Raw genomic sequence first — 22253 nt, forward strand, 5'->3', positions numbered from 1 at the left:
CTAAGTGAATACTTAGAAAGAATGATATATGATTTTTGAATTTTCGGATTCATATAATGACTGTTCACATTATGAAAAATGTATTTATCAGGCAGCTTTTGACGAGGAAAGATGGTGATCAAATAATGATGGATATATTATTGTATGAGTTCATTATATCAATGGAATTCACGAACAAATTGTTGGGAACATGGAGATCTATGTGGTTATATTTTTAGAAATGAAATATGAATTCCTCGAGCTTCTTTTACAAAAGAAATGACACAAAATGTAGGTGAAAGCTACATCAGAAGGATACATTTGCAAGAATGTAATGCACTATTTGATACTAAGAAATACACGACTTCTGATTTTTCAAATCCATACTATTATGTTTCAGAAGAAGTAACATGAGTTTCACGTGAAGAGCTAGAGCAAAGATCTGAAGAGCAAGAAGGATCAACTGGAGGATTCCTTCATAATTAACTTGGTGGAAAGTCAAAAAGAGAATCTCAAAGAAATTCTTGAGCCGGGGTCCGTAGTTTCTTATGTTACTTCAGACCCGGAGTATAATAAAAGACTCGAGAAACTGAATTTGATTATGTTGAGTGTCATGAGATGTATGGAGTAAGTCATGAGTTGTATACAGAAAGGATGAGCAAGATCGTGTCTACCATAGTAAGTGGGTTGAAAGAAGCGGAGGAAATTTAGCAGAATTCTAGCCAATGCAAAGACATCCAGAATAACAAGGAAGATCATAATAGTAGTTACCACAAACAAAATGCCAAAGTTGGAAAATCATCAGGGATTAATTATCATCACCATTAATTATTTCGATGCATTTCCAAGTCACTCAAATGCGAAGGAGGATATCCAAAATCTAGATTGTGTTCATATGAAAGAAGATTTTGCCCAAAAAGATGGTCTAATGAATAAAGATGAAGAGTTCTATGTTTCCAATATTTTACTAAGTGATGTGGATAGTTCGGGAGAAAAATAAAGGAACATGATATGTTGATTGATCAAGGAAAAAAGAAAAATTGAAGAAGAATGTGATGAAAAAGTACTGGATTCCCAAAGAATTGATTTTTGAAGTGAAAACTCGTGTCTAAAGGTGAAGAACAAGAATCGTCTCCAGGAAGTCATAAAGAAGTATTGGCTACCAAGTAACATAAAGGATCATCATTATTATAGGGGGAAGTTGATAAGACAACATGGATACTTTCACATATATGAGAAGAAGCTGAATTATAGAGATTTTGCGCTCCAGAACCATCACCAAGACAATCACGTACAAGTTGGACTGAACCACTAGTAAATGCACAAGGCCCTCGTTCACATACCATGCAGTATGGTTTATGGATATCTGAAACCTAAACCATGAAGTTGCACTAAGATCTAGATAAAAAAATAACCCGACCCAACAAATAGTTTCCATCAGTTATTCATGCGTACCTCAGCTTTGGATTCCCAAAACCCTAAATTGTTTTGCAGATTTTGAAGCTTTGGATTTCCAACAAATGAAATGTTCTACATGTTGATCATAAATATTATTCACATTTGCACACGCGTCAACTAAAATTAAAAATACCATTATGATCGTGCCAATTAATGGATATAGCAGGAATAAAATTGATTTTCTTGCATTAATAAATGGGAAGCAATATCTATCTTGATTTAGACTAAACTAAATTTCTGCATGTTTAGAACCGAGAGTGCATGGGAACTCTCCCCCAAAGACGGAGCATCCGCTTCTGCCAGCCCTTTCATATGTAGCAGAAAACAAAAAAGATAGTACATCATCTCTCCTCTAAGAAAGTTTTATCTAGTTAGGCACAATCAATCATTTTGTTTTACTCTAAATCAGAATATCGAGTCCTGGAGCCTGAATGCTGACAAGAAACAATACACATATTACAACGAACAGGTGATCATTCCTTGATCATTCCAAAAACATTTAATGCAAACACAAATCAAGCAAATAATAGTGATATAGAGTTATCACTCGCGATTGGGCAAAGCAGTGGCAGGTAAAGGAAGGGGAAGGCAAGTCTTCCGGCATCTGCTTATCAAGTAACCACGTATGTTTGCGACTTTTCAAAGAAAAACAATGGCATAGTTGATTGAAATGTGGAATAAGGAGCGGATGCCATAGAATAAGTAGCTAGAGTAGAATGAAAGTAGAGGTTCAGGGACATTCAACGGCAACGGCGATTCGCTCTCTGCATTAACCTCCATTGCTGCAGCGCGAAGCAATTTGGGGGGAATTTTGAATTTAATTTTTACTCCTAAGTCGTTTTTTTATGGCAGGAGAATCGAAGGTGGTTGTGTGGAAGGAGTGTGTGAGTACCAGCTTAAGTTTTAACTTATGGGATTTTTATAAATATTTTTAATTTTTTTAAAATGTTAAATTTTATTTATATATTTGTTTTTTAGAATTTCGAATAAAATTCATAAAATTTCAATCATATTTTATTACAAATATTTATTTTTTAAAAATATTTTTTATGATTTGCTTTTCCAGATTTTTTTTCGTATTTTGTGCATTTATACACTTTTTTTATGATACAAATTCTCAAACATTCATTTTATAAAAATAGAAATTAATTTTGATACAAAATATTCAAAATGTAATAATAATTATATAAATACGTTGTTGATGGTGACATGATGTAAATATCAAAATTTAGATAATTTAAAAAAATAAATTATATCATGAGATTTTGTTATTATATATTGAGATTTCGTTATTATCTCATGAGATTTTCTATTGAATTTATCATGAAATTTTGATAAATAAAATTTTTGTATTGAATTTTTTGTGTTGTAAAAACTAAAAATTGTCGTTCAAATTTGCTTGTACATATAGAACTTCTCATTTCATTAATATATTATGTTAATATTATAATTATTGTTAAAAAATATTAGAATACATAAAAAATTTAAATGTGATTTTAATTTTTTTTAAAGGTAAAAATTAGATCTTGACATTAAAAATAAAACCAATAGTCAGTTTTAATTGTGTATATTTTAATTATTGTTAAAAATATTAGAATACATAAAAAATTTAAATGTGAGTTTTAATTTTTTTTTAAAGGTAAAAATTAGATCGTGACATTAAAAATAAAACCATTAATGGTCAGTTTTAATTGTGTATATATTAAAGTTAAGGGACCATGATTATTATAAAAATAATTAAAATTATCTTAAATATTATAAATAAACAAGAGTAGGTCTTTTGTGAGACGGTCTCACGAATCTTTATCTGTGAGACGGGTCAACCCTACCGATATTCACAATAAAAAGTAATATTTTTTAATGGATAACTCAAATAAGAGATCCGTCTTACAAAATACGACCCGTGAGATCGTCTCAGACAAGTTTTTGCTAATAAACAATTGTCAACACACACACACACGAATCTAGAGACAAATTATAAAAATTCATTCCTCACAAAGAATTTCAAAAGTACGTCTCGATTTTTTTTTACAAAAACATAAATACTGTATTTATATAGGAAATTTACATTTTTTTGTGTCTGTCTGTCTTTCATTTTGATAAATTTTTTTGGCTTTTAGTCCCTCTCTTTTAGCACAAAAAATGATGACATATAGTTGAAAAATGTCAATATGACGAAAGATATTCTTGACATAACGTATCATTTTTTCAATGAAAAATAACTAAAATTATAAATTAGTTAGAATAAGATTATGAATATCATGATCGATAACATGATAGAAAAAACGTGCAATTTACCAAAAAATTATATTATATAAACTACACGATATTGTGTTTTCTCGTTAACATTAAATAGAATGGTCCATGGAAATTAGAGCTCATAAATTTGTGAAATAATTTTATTACGTTTGTTGGGCCCTGTTTCTCCACCAGACTCGGATATGGGCGACATATCATGTGACTCGGCGCTGTCGCCTTCCCGAGAAATTAACACACTGCGCACACTTTTTCTTTCAATATATAACTAATATTTAATCAAACATTTGTGGTGTCCCAAGATTCAAAAAGCACTCAACCTGTCTATCTGACTTGCAATTTGTTTGTAAATACAGATTCATCCAACATCCTTGGTGGGAGATTTGTTCGGAAGCTCGAGGACCCATTTCTTGGTGGACGAAAACAAGGTAAGAAGGGCTGGTCTTTCATTATTTGAGCTTCGAATCTGAAGGTTTTGGAGAAGGTGAATTGAATTTTTGTCTATGGGTTTCTTGATACGTGTGTTCCTTGTTGATTACGTTTTCATTTTTCAACAACAGGTCAATATATTTTCTTGTCTACCCTTTTTCTTATGCACGTTTAATCGGAAAAAAGTTTGCATTTTTTATTTGGATTCTGTACCTTAATAAGGATATGCATCTTTGAGGAGAATATTGGGGAACCTTTTTATAGATGGTGTTACGAGGGGGTAATTTAGGTTCAGAACTTTGGAGATATGATATCTTCTTTGAAGTAGCATAACCAAGTAAAAGAACATACTGTTTACTTGTCGTTTTCCTTGTTTATCGATGAAATTGCAGCTAAGCGCCATTTCGAAATTGTTGGGCTGATTGCAAGGATGGTTTTTCGTACTGATATTGTTCGGTTTGGTTCCCAAAAATTCCGTATGAAGAATGGGTGAATCTTGATGTACCCTCGTTTTATGTTGCATTAAAATGTTGAGAAAATTGGATTCTAGTTGAGGAATCGTGATGGCATCTATTAGAAGAACATTGTCCCCCGTGCCTCGTCCGGGAGCTTTAATAAATGCCGAAGCCTGTCAAGTTGCATCCCCATTGTCTAAATCATCCTCAAACAGTCAAAATTACACACCAAACGATGGGCTATTGGCTTCTTCAACGGGTTCACTCGATCATGCACTATATAGAGCTCAAATTTTTATCCTAGGTTTATTCTCAAAGCGATCTGCTAGACCCTTTGATCGATCAAAGGCAAAGGGACATGTTTGGCGGAGAGCTTTTTTCCATTTCCTGATGTGTTTCATTGCTGGTGTTTTTGTTGGACTCACCCCATTTGCTTCACTTCATTCGTCTCGAAACATCGTGTCTATAAACCGAGCTTTTGACCTCGAATTGCTTCAACCAGTCATGAACGAGTTTAATGAATGGAAGAAAAATGTAACACCAGTAGTTGGCAGATTGTCAGTAAATGAGAATTCTACGTCAGAGCTACAGAGAACAAATCTCGAGCTAAAAGATGGAAACCTTGACGAAATTCTTTTAAACAATTCACTTGGTCAAGATTCAAATTCAGTGTTCCATAAGCTTCTGATCATAGTGACACCATCATATTCATCATCGCATCAGACTTATTATCTGAACCGTCTGGGGAACACGCTAAAACTTGTTCCACATCCTCTTATATGGATTATTGTGGAGATGAACTCTCAGTCTGTGGAAACGGCTGAATTATTGAGGAACACGGGCATAATGTACAGACATCTTGTGTGCAGTATTAAGAATTCGACTGACATAATAGATACAAGAGTTCTCTTAAGGAATGTGGCTCTCTCGCATATTGAGACTCACCATCTTGATGGAATTGTGTACTTTGCAGATGTAGATAACATATACTCAGTGCATCTCTTTGATCAACTGAGACAGATAAGGTACTTTCCGTAGTCTCACACAACTTTATAGAACTTCTGCAATTATTTTGTCACCTTGAGAAATATGAAACGACAAATTTGTTTCGCTGCTGTTTTTATATTGTTTCTTTGTTATTTTCATTGTTCCAATAGGAAAATAAGAGATGGTATCTTTGCAAATGCTTGAACTCAAGTAGCCGTGTAGATTGTATCTTAATCTGCAGTTGTGCTTAATGTTGCTTGTCATTTCTCTTTCTCGTTGATTATCCTCGTCTTTTTGAGGAGGCACATTGTATTTTTAAATATTTTATTTTGTACATCTGAAATTTCAAGTATTGAAATTATTAAGGGGAACCAAAATTTGACAGATTCTAATGTACATCAGTGTCGTGCTACACTAGTATCTCCTGTAACCATCAGTAATAGGCAATCAAATTTGCTAGATGTGTTTTCTTTGCGCATTTTGGCAGGACTTGTTACACTTAAAATTGATTATTTTGTTCGCTTTTATGAAGAGTTTGAATTATATTCTTCACTAGCACAAATAAGAGTATGTTGGCTACGTCCTTACCGAAATTAATTGATGTTTTCTTGGAAGCAAAAACTTATAATAGTTTCAGCATATATGCTTGTACGGTATTTCTTAACAACAGTTCTGTGAATATAGGCGATTTGGAACGTGGCCATTGACAAAGTTTGAGGGAAAAAAAGGTAAAATGTTCTTGGAGGGTCCAATATGTAATGGCTCTCAAGTATTGGGGTGGCACATTATTGACTTAGCGAAAAGATTCCGAAGATTCCACACAGATATGTCTGGATTTGCTTTCAATAGTACAATCATTTGGGATCCAAAGAGATGGCATCGGCCCATGCTCGAACCAATTAGGCAACTCAAAAATGTTAAAGATGGTTTCCAAGTGAGTCTATATTTAACTGGTGTATGATTATTTGTTGAAGTATTCATTTACAAAAATGTAAATCCTACCTCAGGCAAGCACATTTATCGAGCAAGTTGTTGAGGATGAAAGTCAAATGGAATGTTTCTCTTTAAACTCTTCAGAAATCATGGTTTGGCATCACGTCACAGGCTCAAACTCCTTCCCTCGTGATAGGCTTGCAAAGAATAATTTAAGAACTTTCATTCCACTTTCTTGAAAATTTGCAATTTGGCAGACAAGTATGGTTCAGGTCAGTCTGCTTTGGAATACTTTCAGAGGCATAAACTAATAGAGTATAAAACTACAAAAATTAAATTTTGGTTAACTTTTGTTGGGAACTAACAATTGCACCTCTTAACATTTGTGGCTACCTATGCTGCATGGTGATGGAAGTTTGTTGCTTGGGTGGTTGTTCTCGGGTTTAATATACTTGAATTGTACAGTAAGCATTAACCAAAATTTTATACAGTTGAAATGCTTTAATTTTAAAATTTTTATAGTTGAAGGTTGTCACACAGCCTGGGTCCTTGAGCTTTTATTTCACTTCTCTGATCTCAATATTTATTGTTTCCTCTCTTCAAAGATTCCACCAATATACATCTCATAATTTAGTTTTTCGAAAGAAAACAATGACATTTCTAACATCATATCTTTGATGTGAGATAAACCACACTTTCTTTTAAATTCCGTTCGATTTATACTCTACTTCACCTATCATCAGCATCATCTTGGCAGATGTGACAACATACTTGCTCAATGGGGAACTTTGGTCGAGAAGGGAAGAAGCACCTACTCTGCTGTTTACAGAACCAACTGTTGCAATACACTCTGGAAAATGTCATGTTTTCAAGATGGACAAATTCAACATCCACTGCTCTCTCTTTTTTCTCAAAGGTATTTCATTTCTGTACAGATGCGATAGGTTTAGCCGTTCCTTGAATTGCATTGATCTACGAAAGCTGTACTAGTAGCCATCTTGTCAGGATCTTGGACAAAAATCATGGTGCCCATTTGGTTGGAATGCTGACTGTTAGTCGATACTTGTCTAAATCTAGTTCTTTTTTAATCATTTGATTTAGTGATGCTGCAGCCAAGATTCTCCATTCTGTACGTATATATGTGATGTGTTTTTTGCCAGTCATCTACGTTAAGAAATGAAAATCATTTGATTCAGAATTTTTTACCCGATTTAAAACGGACAAGACTTGTTGCATCGTTATATTTCTGATTTCGACGTATCTTTAGCTTGCAATTTGTGTCGAGCTAAATGTTGATAGTCATATTCAAATCTTGCATTCATTTTTTAGATGTTTTCTCTATGTGAAACTGATATCGAGTTAGGATTTACCTTTGTTTTATCCCATCTTCAAAGCCTTCGTGGTAAATGTTACTTTGAACTTGAGAATGGAAGTGCAAATTTGTATGTCATATTATTATGTATTTTTATGCTTTTAAATCTTGTATATGTAGTTGTTTCACGACTTAAAAACAGGGCTGAAATATCAAACGCGATCTGAGTTAAAACATGCTTGGGTTGAATTTGAAACACGAAATAGGACTAAAAATAATAATAATCAAAATTATGCATTAAGATCTAATTTTAAGGAGTTAGAGGATGAGTTTGGCTATTTTTTCCAAAAATTAAAAATAAATGCAAGGATTTATCCATATATTTATATATTATTATTATTATTATTATTATTATTACTCCAAATAGTGAGTTGCATCATTTATCAAAATTTTGATTCGCTTCAGTGAATTCAAAAATGATTTGGGGTAATTTTGTCTGCCACAAATTAGATTAGTAAATTACTTCTTCTTTGTTTGATCTTTAATTTGTGGGAATCTAATAAAACATGAAAGGACACGTTCGAGTCATTGTGATCATATTCATACTCCCCAATCTGACTTCACGACATGACCCCAAGAATTATATATTTTGGAATTGAAATCAGATTATCTGACTATATATTATTTTAGGTCTCTATGTTGACTTAAATGAATATGCCATGAGTGGATTTGTAATTGTTACCTACTAATGTTTTTTTGACATTGAATGATCGATGGTTGCCCATTTCATTTCCCACAATAACAGTAAATAAAACTCGATCGAAGAAGCTGGTGGATTAAACTTTCAAATTCTGTGCATTTATTGATTGTGAAATCATTTATTTAATTAGCACATGTGCGTTTAAATAGGTTTTTTTTTTCCTTTCTAATTTTTTTATTTTTGTATATGAGGGTAAACATTGTAACATTTTTCTATTAGTTCTTGCTAGATTCCTATCTATATATTTTTCTAAATTTTATTTGTATCTTTATTATAAATGATGCCCGAGTAGCTGTTACATTGGACCTTCACGACCATAGCTCCGCACCACCTTGAGAGATCATCCGTCGACTTGACGATTCCCGACGGAGGTAAACTTGCCGATCTAGCTAGCTAGGTCACAAAGATATATCCAACAAATTGCGAGACATGAAACATCAGTCGACATTTATTATATGAATAATTTCTTTCAAATCAACAAATTTAATATTCCATCTACGACCGAAAGGAAATAATATCTTTATTTCAATCAAATAATTAATTGATTGTTTGTGATAGTGAAATTTAGATTCATGAAACTTTGACAAACACATGATGCTAAATTTANATTATATAGAATAAATCTCACACATTTAAAACAACAACAATATAATAATAATAATTATTATATTAATTGTATCATGTTTAAACTTCATAAAATCGACTGTTTAGAAGGAAAAAATTTATACATAAAATTTACAAATTTTATTTATGTGGACGATTATCATTCATTGTAATATGTATTTATAAAATTATACATATTACAAAAAATAACCTTATCACTAAATTAAACTATGATTTGGGGCAAACAACATGGCTAGATTATATTATTAGAATGGTAAGTCTCTTAAACCAAAATATTTAAATCTTTGTCGTATTTGAGTACGAAAATATTTCAACATTTTTATTAATTAATCAGGTAATTTATAATGGAAAATAACTCCTTTTCCATTAACTTGCCTCTTGTTGGGTTTTTGTGAGTATTTAAAGTCTAGTTTTGTTCGACAACTTTGATTTTTTATTTTTTTTTTTCATTTAGTCATATTTCGTCGTAGTGTTAATATGATTCTTGAGTTGCTTATGTGGTACCAAAAATTGTTGGCTCGTCATTAAAAGTTAGTGTATCAAACTAGACTTTGAGTACTTAATTAGCTAAAATTCCAAATGAGATTAGTCAGTACACCGGAAAAAAAGTTAGTCTCTCAATTTATTATAACTTGACTTGGCTATGAAATTAGTTAAACGTCGGAGCTTAACTGTTATGAATGTCGCAACAAAACCTCCGGTCGCCGCCCCTCCGATGGAGCAAGTTTGGGGAAATGATAGAAGCTTGTTGCATGGAGAAATGTAAAGCACGAGAGATGGGAAGGAAAGCTTGACGTTCAAGGAGAAATCCCGTTATTGCTGGTAATTCAAAGGAAATAAACTATATATTTATTTAAACTTAAGTTTTAATGCGTATTTAATATCTTGCTCGAAGAACAACTTATTTACTACTATTTAATATTTCATTTAAAAACTAAAATTTATGTATCTGTATCAATAATATATATACAAGAGTTTTCATATGTTGTACATCTATTATGCACATTTATGTGTGTACCGATTAGATGTCATTCACCTGTTAGATGTTATTAAAACTAAAAAAAAATTGAACATACAATAGATATGTAATACTTCATCGGTGCTATACTCACATAAATGTATATGTTATGTGTGTAACATATCAAAATTCATAGATAAAATATATTGACCAAAACAAAAACATCTAAAATAAGTGGGATAGCAATTACCATTTTTTTCTATTTTAAGCTTTTAGATTACTTCAAAATAATTTGTAATCTGCAAATAATTATTTAGGACAGTGAACAGTGAATCTCTTAAAAAACAAAGGTAGGCGAAGATTATGTGGGATGTCGATGATGACCTGCTGGAAATTTTCATCTCATTTGAAAATTCAGGTGTTGCCCCAGATGTTGTAACACCGAGCACAACACGTGATTTTTAAGTGATTGAACCTGAGGATAAACAACAGAGTAATAATGATGCTATCAAATATGGAATGAATATTCCAAACAAAATTAAGAAAAATCATCTATTATCTCAAATTATTGGAAATGTGCGTAGAGATATACAAACCCGGAAGAAAGAAAATGTTGATTACTGCAAGATGGTCGGGTTATTATGCATGAGTTTCATATATTCTCAGTTTAGACATTCCTATTTCGTATATCACTTTGAAAAGAAAATATTTAAAACACTATTAACTTGATGGACAAACCGACAAGCTTATCTTAAGATTTTATCAATAAAAATAACTCTGGAATTTGATTGGAACTCGAATTTTCGACGTGCAAGATTTGGAAAACTCACAATCGAGATTTTATGTGATTAAAAGACTTGGAGAAAAAACTCAAAATATAATCAAATATGAGAAAGAAGGAGAAAAAGTGTGTTATTTCGAACTTCGATCTGAGGGCTTATTTATTTATACTAAAATGAATTTAACATTTATTCTAAATTTGAAACGCTCTCTTTTATTGAATCTACAAATGGACCTCAAGAAAACACGGGCCTAAAAATATTGGGTCGGTTTTACTTGGGCCCACGTTTTCTAAGCCCAGACAAGAGCTTAACTGAGATTCGATTCCAGTTTCTACAGATTGTATGGTTTCCGAGCCGTACTATTTTCTCCATTTTCTAGCATTCTTCTCCTGCATTCTTGTTAGCTTCTCCGCCGCCAATGTCCTCTCCCCGCTCCGCTTATCCCTTCTCCTTCACAGAGTAATTCATCTTCTTTTTCTTAAATCATTTTATGTCGATTTCTTATCAAAATCATGTTTTGATTTGTATTTTGTAGGAATTTCAAGCTTTTCTCGCCTTCTGCGTTTTGGCTGCTGTGAAGGTAAGATCCTTGCATCACATGAATGTTTGTTATTCGTTGAGACCAACACTTCATATGTAGTTTTTAGGGGAATTATTGTCGTTGGACTTTGATTTCTGGGAAGCTCGTAAGAATTCATTGGCAACTCCGCTATTTGTCTGTGAATGCCAAAATTTTTGTGGAACCTACTTGCCATCTTTATGTTGTCCTTCTCTTCGATTCAATAGATCTATGAGAATTCACCGCATGCGTTATATTCCAATTTATATTATGAACACAGAGCAACATTATCAGAACCTATGCCACCTGGTGCTGGTGTGAATAATAGTAAAGAAATACATTTTTGGGTTTTGCAAATATAATGTCTTTTTTAAACAGTTGCTTTTGGCTTAAATTGCAGCCTTAGGCGGGGCGAGGCACCTCTATGCCACTGGCTTGATAGATGTTACTTATATGAATAGTCGTTTCATTCATTCAGCATACATGTCTACTATATGTGTCGAGTGATAAATCATGACCACTTATTTATACATCATGGTTTTATTCATTCAGTACATGTATCATATTATGATTTATTTATTCAGTACACATCATATGTTGAATGGACAAAGACCCAGCGTGAACAAAACCTATGCCACCTGGTGCTGGTGTGAATTGTTTTTAAGCCCAATTAAAATAAAATGGTAAGAACTTGAGAACAGATTTGCTTGCCACACCGCTCTCATCTTCGTCTTCCTTAGAGCAAACAAGAAAATCGGAGAATCGAGCGTTTCTTTGGTGTGACTTAAGAACTGTAATCTCTAATATATTTGTCTGTGGAGCTATGATTAATCAATTTTTTGAAGTCTATTTGCAAGATTAATCAATTTTGTTTACTGAATTTAGTTGCACTCATCCGTCCTTTTCCTTGAATTTTTTTTAATAGAAATTTATTTCCTGAATATAGTGGCTGCTTGAAGCGAGTGAAACTAAGATATAATGGTTGGTTGAGTTTTGAAATAATTTCAAATAATCTATCATTTCTTATATAACTTATTTTTTCCTTATGCATGTACCGTAATAATTTTTCTTCAAGTTTGGAATGAAAATGATTATAATTTTTTTAATTTTTTTATAATATTGAATTGTCATATAATTTTTAAGTTTTAACTTGAGCTCGCAATGGTTGTACTGAATCAATATTACTAATATACTAACGTTGTTGTAGTTATTGTATAAGAAATTGAAAGCATAAATTCACATCCTTAAAAATCATTTTTTTTCTTGGCACCACATTTTTTCCAATTGTTTTCTTAAGCGAAATAAAGGCAGCTTGAATGGATATTTAGGTTACTGAATTTTAATAGTTTATAACTTTATAAAGTTTTGAATTCTCAAATTATTATTGTAGAAAGATAAGCAAAAGGGCTGTTTTATGTTATTTATTGTTTAATTAAAACTTCTTGTGGTAAAGGTAAACTTACGTTCGTTCTAACTATAATGATGAAAGTTGACCTCTTGGGACATAATTAATTTATAATTGTTGATATCGTGGAATTCTCCTAGCCGGTGCCTAGGCGCTAGGCGCTAGGCATTGGTCTGATGCACAACGAGCACCTAGAAAATTTTAGAACCTTGACTATTCCACATGTAAAAGATGATATCAATTAATATCCACTTTGGAATTTTTATGCAAAATTGGTGATATTCCATCTGGTTTTTGCTTTTTTCTATGACATGTATAGCAATTTGACAAGTGATTTTTATGGTTTAATTGTCAAATTCTATCTACATTGATGGTCATTAAAGTGCTTTCGACATGCTTGACAAATGTGTAAATGTAAGCAAATTTGTTGGTAACAACTTCCATTTCCCATCAAATGGCTTCAGTTAACTAAATTTGTGAATCTGGGAATTTTAATACTCGTCGATTGTAATATATTCATGGAATGATAGTAAAGAAATAAATTTTTGGGGCGTGTAAATATGGTGCCTTTCTTGACCGATTCCTTTGGCTGTACTATTCCATAGGTAAAAGATTATTTTTTTTCCTTGTGCAATAATTGAATCTACGCTGACAACTTTCCGTGCTTGATTCCACTTTCAGAAATCTTTCTTGTTCGATTCAATGCAGGAATACCAAATGCTCATTTTTCGTGAAGCTTCTAAACGAACAACCCTTCCCAGCATCTTTACATGTCTAAAAGCCCTGACGACTGGGCATAATTTTGTCCAAGGTATCGGAGACAGTGGCCTTGATAGGGGCTTACCCAATGACGATTACTTTGCCGCTATTCACCACATATCAAACATTGTGCGAAGGGATGTATACATGGAGCGAACCCTGAACAAGATGAAATTATCTCTTATCGTAAATTCTGAGCTAGTTTATCGTGTCCTTCGTAGCTGCTGTAATTGCGGAATTGAATCGTACCGTTTCTTCAATTGGGCTCGAACTCATCACCCAAATTATGATCCAACCACCCTTGAATTTGAAGAGCTCTTAAAAACCCTTGCTCGAACCCGCCATTGGGAAACCATGTGGAAGATTGTTCATAACATGAAAAGTCAACAAATAGCAATTTCCCCATCAATTGTTTCTTTCATCATTGAACATTATGGTAAACGGGGTCTCATTGATCAAGCAGTTAAACTATTTAATTGCCTTAAAAATTTCGATTGTCCACAAACGACGGAAGTTTACAATTCCTTGCTTTTCACTCTCTGTGAATGCAAGAATTTCCAGGGAGGTTATGCATTGGTTAGGAGAATGATTCGCAAAGGTGTTGTCCCTGATAAAAGGACCTACTCGATTCTTGTTAACGCATGGTGCTCTGCTGGGAAGATGAGGGAGGCACAAGACTTTTTGGAGGAGATGAGTCGAAGGGGATTTAATCCTCCAGTGCGTGGTCGTGATATATTGATTGATGGTTTATTAAATGCAGGATACCTCGAATCTGCTAAAGTGTTGGTAAGGAAGATGACAAAGGAAGGCTTTGTGCCAGATGTACACACACTCAATTGTTTATCCGAGAATCTATGCAAGTCTGGCGAGGTTGACTTCTGCATTGATCTTTTTCATAATGTTTGTAGATTGGGGTTTTCTCCAGAGATAGATACATATAAAATTATGGTAACTGCGGCATCCAAAGCTGGAAGACTTGACGAGGCTTTTAGAATCCTTCACAAGTCTATTGAGGATGGACACCGCCCTTTTCCCAGCTTGTATGCTCCAATCTTGAAAGCTCTTTGTCGAAGCGGACTGTTTGATGATGCATTTAGTTTTTTTGCTGACATGAAAGTGAAGGGGCACCCACCTAACAGACCTGTGTATACCATGCTGATAAGGATGTGTGGGCGTGGAGGAAGGTTTATTGAGGCTGCCAATTATTTGGTGGAGATGACTGAGTCGAGTTTGTTGCCCATGTCACAAAGCTTTGATATGGTAACTGATGGCCTGAAGAACATCGGGAAACACGATTTAGCTAAAAGAATGGAACAATTAGAAATATCTTTGAGGGGTACTTAGATCATCAACACTATCTCTTCCTTCCTCATTAGAAAGATGAATGGTGGAGCAGTGAGCAATAGAAAGTTTGAGATTTGTGTTGCGTTTTAATTCTGCAATATATTAAAGGTATATGAATTTTCGATTTATATTACGATGCTTAGCTTAACATAGAAATGGTGTTGTCGGCGTTATTACAGTGCTTCTCGATCATTCTTCTTTGTGGTGCACTTGAAATTCATCTCTCAAATCAAATCCCCTTCCAAATGAGATGAATGTTTTTTCTTGTGATTCAATCAAAAGGTGGTTGAAGCTGTCTGAACTTGTGAAATTCTCATATTGGACTTTATTAGGGCAGTGTGAATTGAGTTTTCATTTGAAGCTGTATATTTAATTATTTTTTCCTGTCATTAGCTGTATGGCTTAATTTCCTCCGGCATACACATGGGAAAATAGTCTGAAAAACTGAATACTGTAGAAACTCTGCATCTACTTACTAGCTGTTGCATTGTGTCAAATTCTTTGCTTTCTACCATGAAATGGTGCCGTGCTAATGTTAAACCCACTTGCAAACAACTTGTCTTTATCTTTGTTCAAGCCAGTTCTGTACTGTACTGCACTGCATTTTCAAATTTCTGCGGTCAGGTATCATCAGGAAGACAAGAACAGTCATGGAGTGCTTACATCGCTTCTGCAAAGAGTGCATTGAAAAATCCATGTGACATGGGTACTTTGTTTTCCTTATCACCTATTTGGTTAGTCATTGAAATGTTCTTCGTTTTTTATCTTGTCTGCCTCAATGCAGGAACAATGAATGTCCTGCTTGCAGCACACAATGTGCTAGTCGTTGTTCTCTAAGGAATGATCCAACTTATGAAGCCCTTATTGCTGCTCTTTATCCGGACATTGATGATAAATATGAAGTTGAGGTACTAATGAAGCAGTTTCTTACCTTGTCTGCTGGGAAATATTAAATTTCATTGCATTGTGTGAAGCATTCTAATTTTCATTACCGGAACTGGCTTTCCATGAAGAGGAAAAGGCCCGAAATAAGCAGGTAGCTGATCTCAATTATTCTGAGAGTTTAATTCCCTCGACATTATCTAGCATAGAATGGTCTCAATTTGGAGAGTAGATTGTTCTCACAGTTTGCTGCAAAAATTGTGAAAATAAATATATAGTTACTGTATTGACCATGACAAGACTAACATTTTCCATGCTTCATTTCTTTATCTACTTGATTTATGTTCGCATTGCATTTAACAAAACTGCTTACATTCAAAATCCTTGTACTTGATCCTTTTTGGCTACAGATCCAAGCTTCAATTGCCCAAACTTTTCGTGAACAAGCAGAAGCGCTGGGGAAGAAACATACATCAGCTCTGACATACATCAGCCAGAGCTACTACACTTGCATTTGTTAGGAGGCAAGGTAAGTTATTGAAACTTAAGAACTTGGAGAAATCACCGGACTACTGAAAATCAAGGATCTGATGTAGAGAAGTCTAATGGTCATGATGGTAGCAAGGACTCATCTTCTGCTGATGAACGTTCTACTGAAGTCAAATCAAAACGATACAAAAGATGGGGAGGTGCAGGAGCCAATCCCGATGGAGGCTGTGATGATAATGATTCAGAAGCAAGCCCAGAAGTACTTGGTGCATCTGCTGGACTTGTTGGCAGTACAGAAATTTATACTTGGTGCATCTGCTGGACTTGTTGGCAGTACAGAAATTTATGCCTGGGGTAGAGGTGGCATGTGCAGTGATACACGATATGATGTTCCCAATGGTTCTGGTGCAGGATTTCCAGAAACAGCAGACTTTCAAAGCTAATCAATCGTCTCCAATGTGCGAACGAAAATAATGAAGCAGCAATACTACTAAACTTTTGCAGGTGATTTTGGAAATTTCACATCTGATTTTTATTAATAGCTGATTAAATTTTTAACTAGAGGTTAGTTGGAGGGAGGAGTTATAGAATCCATGGGAACAGAATACAGCGAAAACTCCAAGACAACTTATTTAGTTCGATTGCCTATTACATGCTGAAATGACATTTGATTCTGGCATTTCTCAAAGCAGCTTATATGTGTTCGTGTTCTTGTTTCACTTGAAAATTAGTGTCATGCTCGTTTCTCTCCAGCTTGAAGTGACCTTACTTGTGCCGTAGCCCCACATCTTCAGTTAAACACTGATGCCAGGTATCCAACTGCATCTAATTCTCAGTCTTTCATTTGAAGTCCAACTTGGTATAAGACTCCAAGACGGTAGGATACAGATTGTAAATAGTTTTGAAACCACGTCTCTTGTGAAGCATTACTATTATTATCCTTGTGAGAGCGCTGTTGTATATCTCTTGTTATAGTCAATTAATTCACAAATTTGTCGAACTCATTTCATTCTAAGGTTTTATCAATTTTGTATGACGGATTTTCGCTGATTCCTATGTACATGTATGTTTCTGGTCTGTTTGTGTCTTTGATATGTTTGATTATGAAATAAGCTTCCTCTATTGGCTTATTTCAATGTAATAATAAATAAAGTATTCAAATATTACAAGCTGGATTTAATTCGTCATTCAAGAAGTATACGAAATCAACCTTATTCTAATTTGATGGGATAATAGAAAAAATTTCGTGATCATGCGCTTGAAATCCATTTGGGGTTTCGCCTTAAAAAATGAGCACTTCCAATTTTAAAATCACGTTAAACGAAAATATTTAAAACACTATTAACTTGATGGACAAATTCATAAGCGTTATCTTCAATTTTGGATATAACTTGAAACAATATAACATTTCAATAAAAATAACTTTGGAATTTGATTGGAACTCGAATTTTGAATGTGCAAGACTTGGAAAACTCACGATCGAGATTTTATGTGATTAAAAGACTTGGAGAAAAAACTCAAAATATGATCAAATATGAGAAAGAAAGAGAGAAAGTGTGTTATTTCGAACTTCTGAGGGTTTATTTATTTATATTAAAATGAATTTAAAATTTATTCGATCAAATAAAAATGAAACGTTCTCTCTTTTATTGAATCTACAAATGGACCTCAAGAAAACACGGGCCTAACTATATTGGGTTGGTTGTCCTTGGGCCCATGTTTTCTAAGCCCAGAAAAGAGCTTAACTGAGATTCGATTCCAGTTTCTACAGATCGCCGCAGAGATGTCGTTACCGGACGGCAGCATCGTCAACTGGATGAACCGTACGGTTTCCGAACCGTACTATTTTCTCCATTTTCTAGCATTCTTCTCCTACATTCCTGTTCGCTGCTCCGCCGCCAATGTCCTCTCCCCGCTCCGCTTATCCCTTCTCCTTCGCAGAGTAATTCATCTTCTTTTTCTTTAATAATTTTATGTCGATTTCTTATCAAAATCATGTTTTGATTTTTATTTTGTAGGAATTTCAAGCTTTTCTCGCCTTCTGCGTTTTGGCTGCTGTGAAGGTACGATCCTTGCATCACATGAATGTTTGTTCTTCGTTGAGTCCAATACTTCATATGTAGGTTTTAGGGGAATTATTGTCGTTGGACTTTGATTTCTGGGAAGCTCGTAAGAATTCATTGTCTGTGAATGCCAAAATTTTTGTGGAACCTACTTGCCATCTTAATATTGTCCTTCGCCTCGCTTCAGTAGATCTATCAGAATTCACCGCATGCGTTATATTTCAACTTATAATATGAACACAGAGCAAAATTATCAGCATTGAAAGTTTCCTGGACGGACACTCCTTTGTCCCATCTATTTTCAATAACATCATATTCAGGCCATGAACCCAAGAGTAGAGTCCAAACGCCTTAAATTTACTTAGTGCATAATTACTCATGTAGCCAATATAGCATTCGTACCATCTGATGGGTTTTATTGGCCAATTATTAAGTTCAAACAAGGAAACTAGTTATTCTTTTAAATGATTGTGGTAATTATTCAAAGATTTTAGAGGCTGGGTGGACCTAGCTGAGCAAGGACGGTCGTAGAACTTAAAAAAGAATAAAATAGAAATATATATGAATTCTGCTCTCCCGGACCGCCCGGACAATGGGCCGTGTTGTTGACCATTTGTTTCATTGTTTTCATTTAGGTGGTGAAAACAGAGTCATGGGAGATTTTCATCGCAGATATTTTATTCTTTGCAAAGGTACACTCTGGACACTGCTCCTTGTATTTAATTACTCAATAATCATCAGCGGATATTAATATGGTGTCGCTTTCCAGTCGGACAGTCAAAATCGAAAAGGACTTTGAATTTTCAGTTTTGATAGTTAAAGATGACATAATTAACAAATATTGACGCTAGAAGTTAAAACTTCTAGACTATACGGCCGGAAGGTTGTAACTCTGATAGGATGGATTCTAGTAGATCTAAATTGTTGAAGAACAATTTAACCATTAAAAATAGCTCCAATGATGACTGCTCCTTGCAAAATTGATTTTTTTTTTTTAAAAAATGTTGCATCTGTGCCCTTTGCATGGATACATGCAGGACTGTGTTACCATGTGAGGCAATATATAAACTCAGATACTGTTTTTTCTTTTCGATCCCTGGTTAGACTTGCCTAATCCACGGCCCACTCACACACCACAGTGTGTGTGTATGAATGAAATGCAATGACCTTAAAATATTCTCATTGAATGACCTTACCGACGTCAATTAATGGTTCAATGATCTTCCACCTGTGGGGTAATCTTTTTAAATAAAAAGATGAAGTTCATTATGGTATACTTGACTCACATGCTTTGATAAGGATTCAACAGACATCCTATTTTGCTAAATAATGTGCTTTTTGCCATTGCTAGAAAACCTTTTTGTGCATGTAAGTTACAGAAAGTTGCTATTTGGCCTATGAAATCGAGTAGATTTGTGTGGTAGAGGAATTCGAAGATCTGGATCATCATGTTTGGCAACATTTTTGGGGTCTAAATTTAAAAGCTTTTCATAATATGGCGGCTTCTGTTTCATTTTTACCTTTTCTCATTGATTCATCAGGCAGTTAATCTTTTCATTGATGGTTTTTTGTTTTTTTTCCCCCAGATTTTCCTCGTTGCTATGTCTTTGGTCATGGATTATCACTTGGCCTTGTGGTATACATTGGCATTTTTCGGTAGGCATTGCTCAATTGTGTATTATTTGTCTGATTTGGACAAGAAAGAACCACAAAAATCCCTAGAAACTGCTTTTTTGCAACTTGTTGGCATATTTGAATTTACTATCATCATACTTGAACTTTAAAATGCTACTGTGTTTGGAGCAATATATCGTGCAATCTAATCCATAATTTGAAACAAACATAAATTCATAGTTTCAGAAGATAACAGTTGACTATATATGGATCAACTTATGGAATGACTGCAAATGGAGGGAATGGTTGACTAGAAAAGTGGCATGTGCAATATTTTGCTTTAATATGTGACTGCCAATTTGGGTATGATTTGGCCCATTGGTTGCTGGATGTGAGTCCTTATCTGGTTAAGTTACTGTCTTTCATGAAACGAAATGTAATGTCTTAACAGCCTGCATTTGTATATTTTGTTTTATGCAATCCCTATCAGATGAATCTTTGTTTTCCAAAACTATGGTGAGATCACGCTGATTATTTACGACATTTTCCATTACTGACTTGCCAAAATCTTAGAATTTTAACTGATCACTGAAATTTGTCTAACAATCTCTACTCATAACACACTTATTTTACTTCTACCTGGCAGTCATATACATCATCGCTCAACAACCTCCTTATGAAGGACTAGGTACATATAACTTCCCTGTTCCCTGTTACAGTTTGGCTTCCTTCTTTTTAATTTGCATCCGTTTATATGGTCTCTTTGTACTCGAAGTTCGTATGATAGTTTTGAGCACTCAAAGTGGTCGCAAATAATATGTTTCTTAACGTCTTGGCTTTGTTGTCTTTCTTTCATCATTTCTTCTGAATTTGACTCGTCTAGGTACATTGAATCAACTGACACCACTTCAATTGGAAAGTTTGCTTACTGATGGGAATACCTCAAGATTCTGGCTGGTTGGTGTGTGGAATTTCTTTCTACATTTAAAACAGTGTTATATCCTTTTGATAAATGTTACCAAGTGCATGGACACATATTTGACTCCACTATTTGATTGTTCCCCAAGGCTTGAGTTGCAGTGAATTGAAATTTAAGCTTGTGTCTAGTATTTTAATTGTTCGAGCTTTGTGGGATATTAACAAGGCTATGGAATTTTCCAAAACATAATTTAAGTTATTTTTGGCAGGTGGAATTTCGTTGTCTGTCTACCTCTAAATCCATACGCTCAACCTCTCTCTTCCCTAAACTCTCAATTACGTGAGTCTTGAGCTTCCCCCTACTCACATCCTTAATCTTGATTGTGTGCATATGTTCAAGGCTTCAAGTACATATCTGACCTCAGCTCGCTCTTTTTCTTTTTTGCTTTTTTTGTCAAAAAAAGTTTCTAACTCAATTCTATCCATGCTGTCTTTTCAATTGAGGTTTCCCATGCAGATTCTCGAACAAAAATGTTTCTTTTGGATCAGTTGATCTCGGGCTCTTTCCGAATGCTGCAGAGAAATTTGGAATCTCTCTTGGTAAGAGATATATCAAAGCTAACGTTTGTAATTCTGTTCACCTATATCCATCACTTTCTTGAATACGCAATATATGCTATGCATATCTCTGTTGAACATTGTCTTGATTCATTTACTGCACTGATACGCAGCAAGCCTTCAACAACTTCCGATTTATATATTATATCATGATGGAATTGAGATCTCCCGCTTCCCTGAGCTGGATTTCGAAGCAAATTTTTTTATTCATCCTCTGTCCAAGGTGCTTTTAGTAACCATGATGCTTCATTAATATGTTTTGTTTAAAACTGCTATATATATGTTGTTAGAAACCATTCTGTCATTACTAGCAAGTAATGTTCTTGATTTTAGCAGTATTTTCACCTGGAGAAGAAATACATTGAAATTTGTTATTGTTTTGGGATAATTATTCCTCCTGAATTTATTTACTCGCAGAAACTTCTTTGCCGCCATTTTGAGCTCGACAAACATCTACTCGATTATGTGAATGGCAAGTGAGAAGAACTTTTCATGGTCGACCCAACCATCATCGGATCCAATTATAATTGTGTATGTATTTCTTGAATTTTAAACCATTGAGATCTGTAGTGATGATTTTATTTTATCATATCCTTCTATCAAAGTAAATTTTGTTGGCCCTTTACTTCGTGATTGAAAGATTCGATTCTTTTTCATTCCTGACTCTTT

At 34.2% G+C, this 22253-nt stretch overlaps 3 protein-coding genes across 13 annotated transcripts; all 3 read left to right on the forward strand.

The window, feature by feature from the left end:
• Positions 1-3856: 3856 nt before the first annotated feature.
• Positions 3857-7943, forward strand: LOC140984627 (probable beta-1,4-xylosyltransferase IRX9H). 4 transcript variants are annotated; one of them, XM_073452177.1, is made up of 5 exons: positions 3862-4177; positions 4515-5602; positions 6249-6498; positions 6572-6769; positions 7255-7943. In XM_073452177.1, the coding sequence occupies exons 2-4, from the start codon at positions 4686-4688 to the stop codon at positions 6734-6736; spliced, it is 1332 nt and encodes a 443-aa protein (XP_073308278.1). In that variant the 5' UTR covers positions 3862-4177; positions 4515-4685; the 3' UTR covers positions 6737-6769; positions 7255-7943. The 4 variants fall into 4 exon arrangements, with proteins under 4 accessions (XP_073308280.1, XP_073308278.1, XP_073308279.1 ...); XM_073452178.1 differs by having other exon boundaries at positions 3862-4121; XM_073452176.1 differs by having other exon boundaries at positions 3862-5602.
• A 3336-nt stretch (positions 7944-11279) lies between these two features.
• LOC140985024 (uncharacterized) lies at positions 11280-16529 on the forward strand. 8 transcript variants are annotated; one of them, XM_073452749.1, is made up of 5 exons: positions 11280-11392; positions 11469-11513; positions 13606-15706; positions 15785-16036; positions 16293-16529. In XM_073452749.1, the coding sequence occupies exon 3, from the start codon at positions 13615-13617 to the stop codon at positions 14998-15000; it is 1386 nt and encodes a 461-aa protein (XP_073308850.1). In that variant the 5' UTR covers positions 11280-11392; positions 11469-11513; positions 13606-13614; the 3' UTR covers positions 15001-15706; positions 15785-16036; positions 16293-16529. The 8 variants fall into 8 exon arrangements, with proteins under 8 accessions (XP_073308850.1, XP_073308845.1, XP_073308846.1 ...); XM_073452744.1 differs by lacking the exons at positions 11280-11392; positions 11469-11513 and having other exon boundaries at positions 12649-15706; positions 15785-15908; positions 15975-16036; XM_073452745.1 differs by lacking the exons at positions 11280-11392; positions 11469-11513 and having other exon boundaries at positions 12649-15706; positions 15785-15908; positions 16014-16036.
• A 1549-nt stretch (positions 16530-18078) lies between these two features.
• LOC140985025 (uncharacterized) lies at positions 18079-22240 on the forward strand. The gene is made up of 10 exons (XM_073452750.1): positions 18079-18313; positions 18390-18434; positions 19070-19126; positions 20021-20090; positions 20695-20736; positions 20932-21005; positions 21236-21306; positions 21484-21566; positions 21698-21807; positions 22002-22240. The coding sequence occupies exons 1-10, from the start codon at positions 18155-18157 to the stop codon at positions 22062-22064; spliced, it is 774 nt and encodes a 257-aa protein (XP_073308851.1). The 5' UTR covers positions 18079-18154; the 3' UTR covers positions 22065-22240.
• The last annotated feature ends 13 nt before the right edge of the window (positions 22241-22253 follow it).

Source organism: Primulina huaijiensis, chromosome 9 (genome assembly GCF_012295235.1).
Source record: "Primulina huaijiensis isolate GDHJ02 chromosome 9, ASM1229523v2, whole genome shotgun sequence".
Lineage (NCBI taxonomy): Eukaryota > Viridiplantae > Streptophyta > Magnoliopsida > Lamiales > Gesneriaceae > Primulina > Primulina huaijiensis.

Excerpts from the sequence above, each read along its gene's own strand:
- LOC140985024 (XM_073452742.1), top strand. The coding sequence starts at position 13,600 with ATGCAGGAATACCAAATGCTCATTTTTCGTGAAGCTTCTAAACGAACA.
- LOC140984627 (XM_073452176.1), top strand. The coding sequence starts at position 4,686 with ATGGCATCTATTAGAAGAACATTGTCCCCCGTGCCTCGTCCGGGAGCT. Across the intron at positions 5,603-6,248 it reads GATCAACTGAGACAGATAAG|GCGATTTGGAACGTGGCCAT; the intron begins GTACTTTCCGTA and ends CTGTGAATATAG. Across the intron at positions 6,499-6,571 it reads ATGTTAAAGATGGTTTCCAA|GCAAGCACATTTATCGAGCA; the intron begins GTGAGTCTATAT and ends ATCCTACCTCAG.
- LOC140985025 (XM_073452750.1), top strand. The coding sequence starts at position 18,155 with ATGTCGTTACCGGACGGCAGCATCGTCAACTGGATGAACCGTACGGTT. Across the intron at positions 20,091-20,694 it reads GTATACATTGGCATTTTTCG|TCATATACATCATCGCTCAA; the intron begins GTAGGCATTGCT and ends TCTACCTGGCAG. Across the intron at positions 21,006-21,235 it reads ATACCTCAAGATTCTGGCTG|GTGGAATTTCGTTGTCTGTC; the intron begins GTTGGTGTGTGG and ends TATTTTTGGCAG.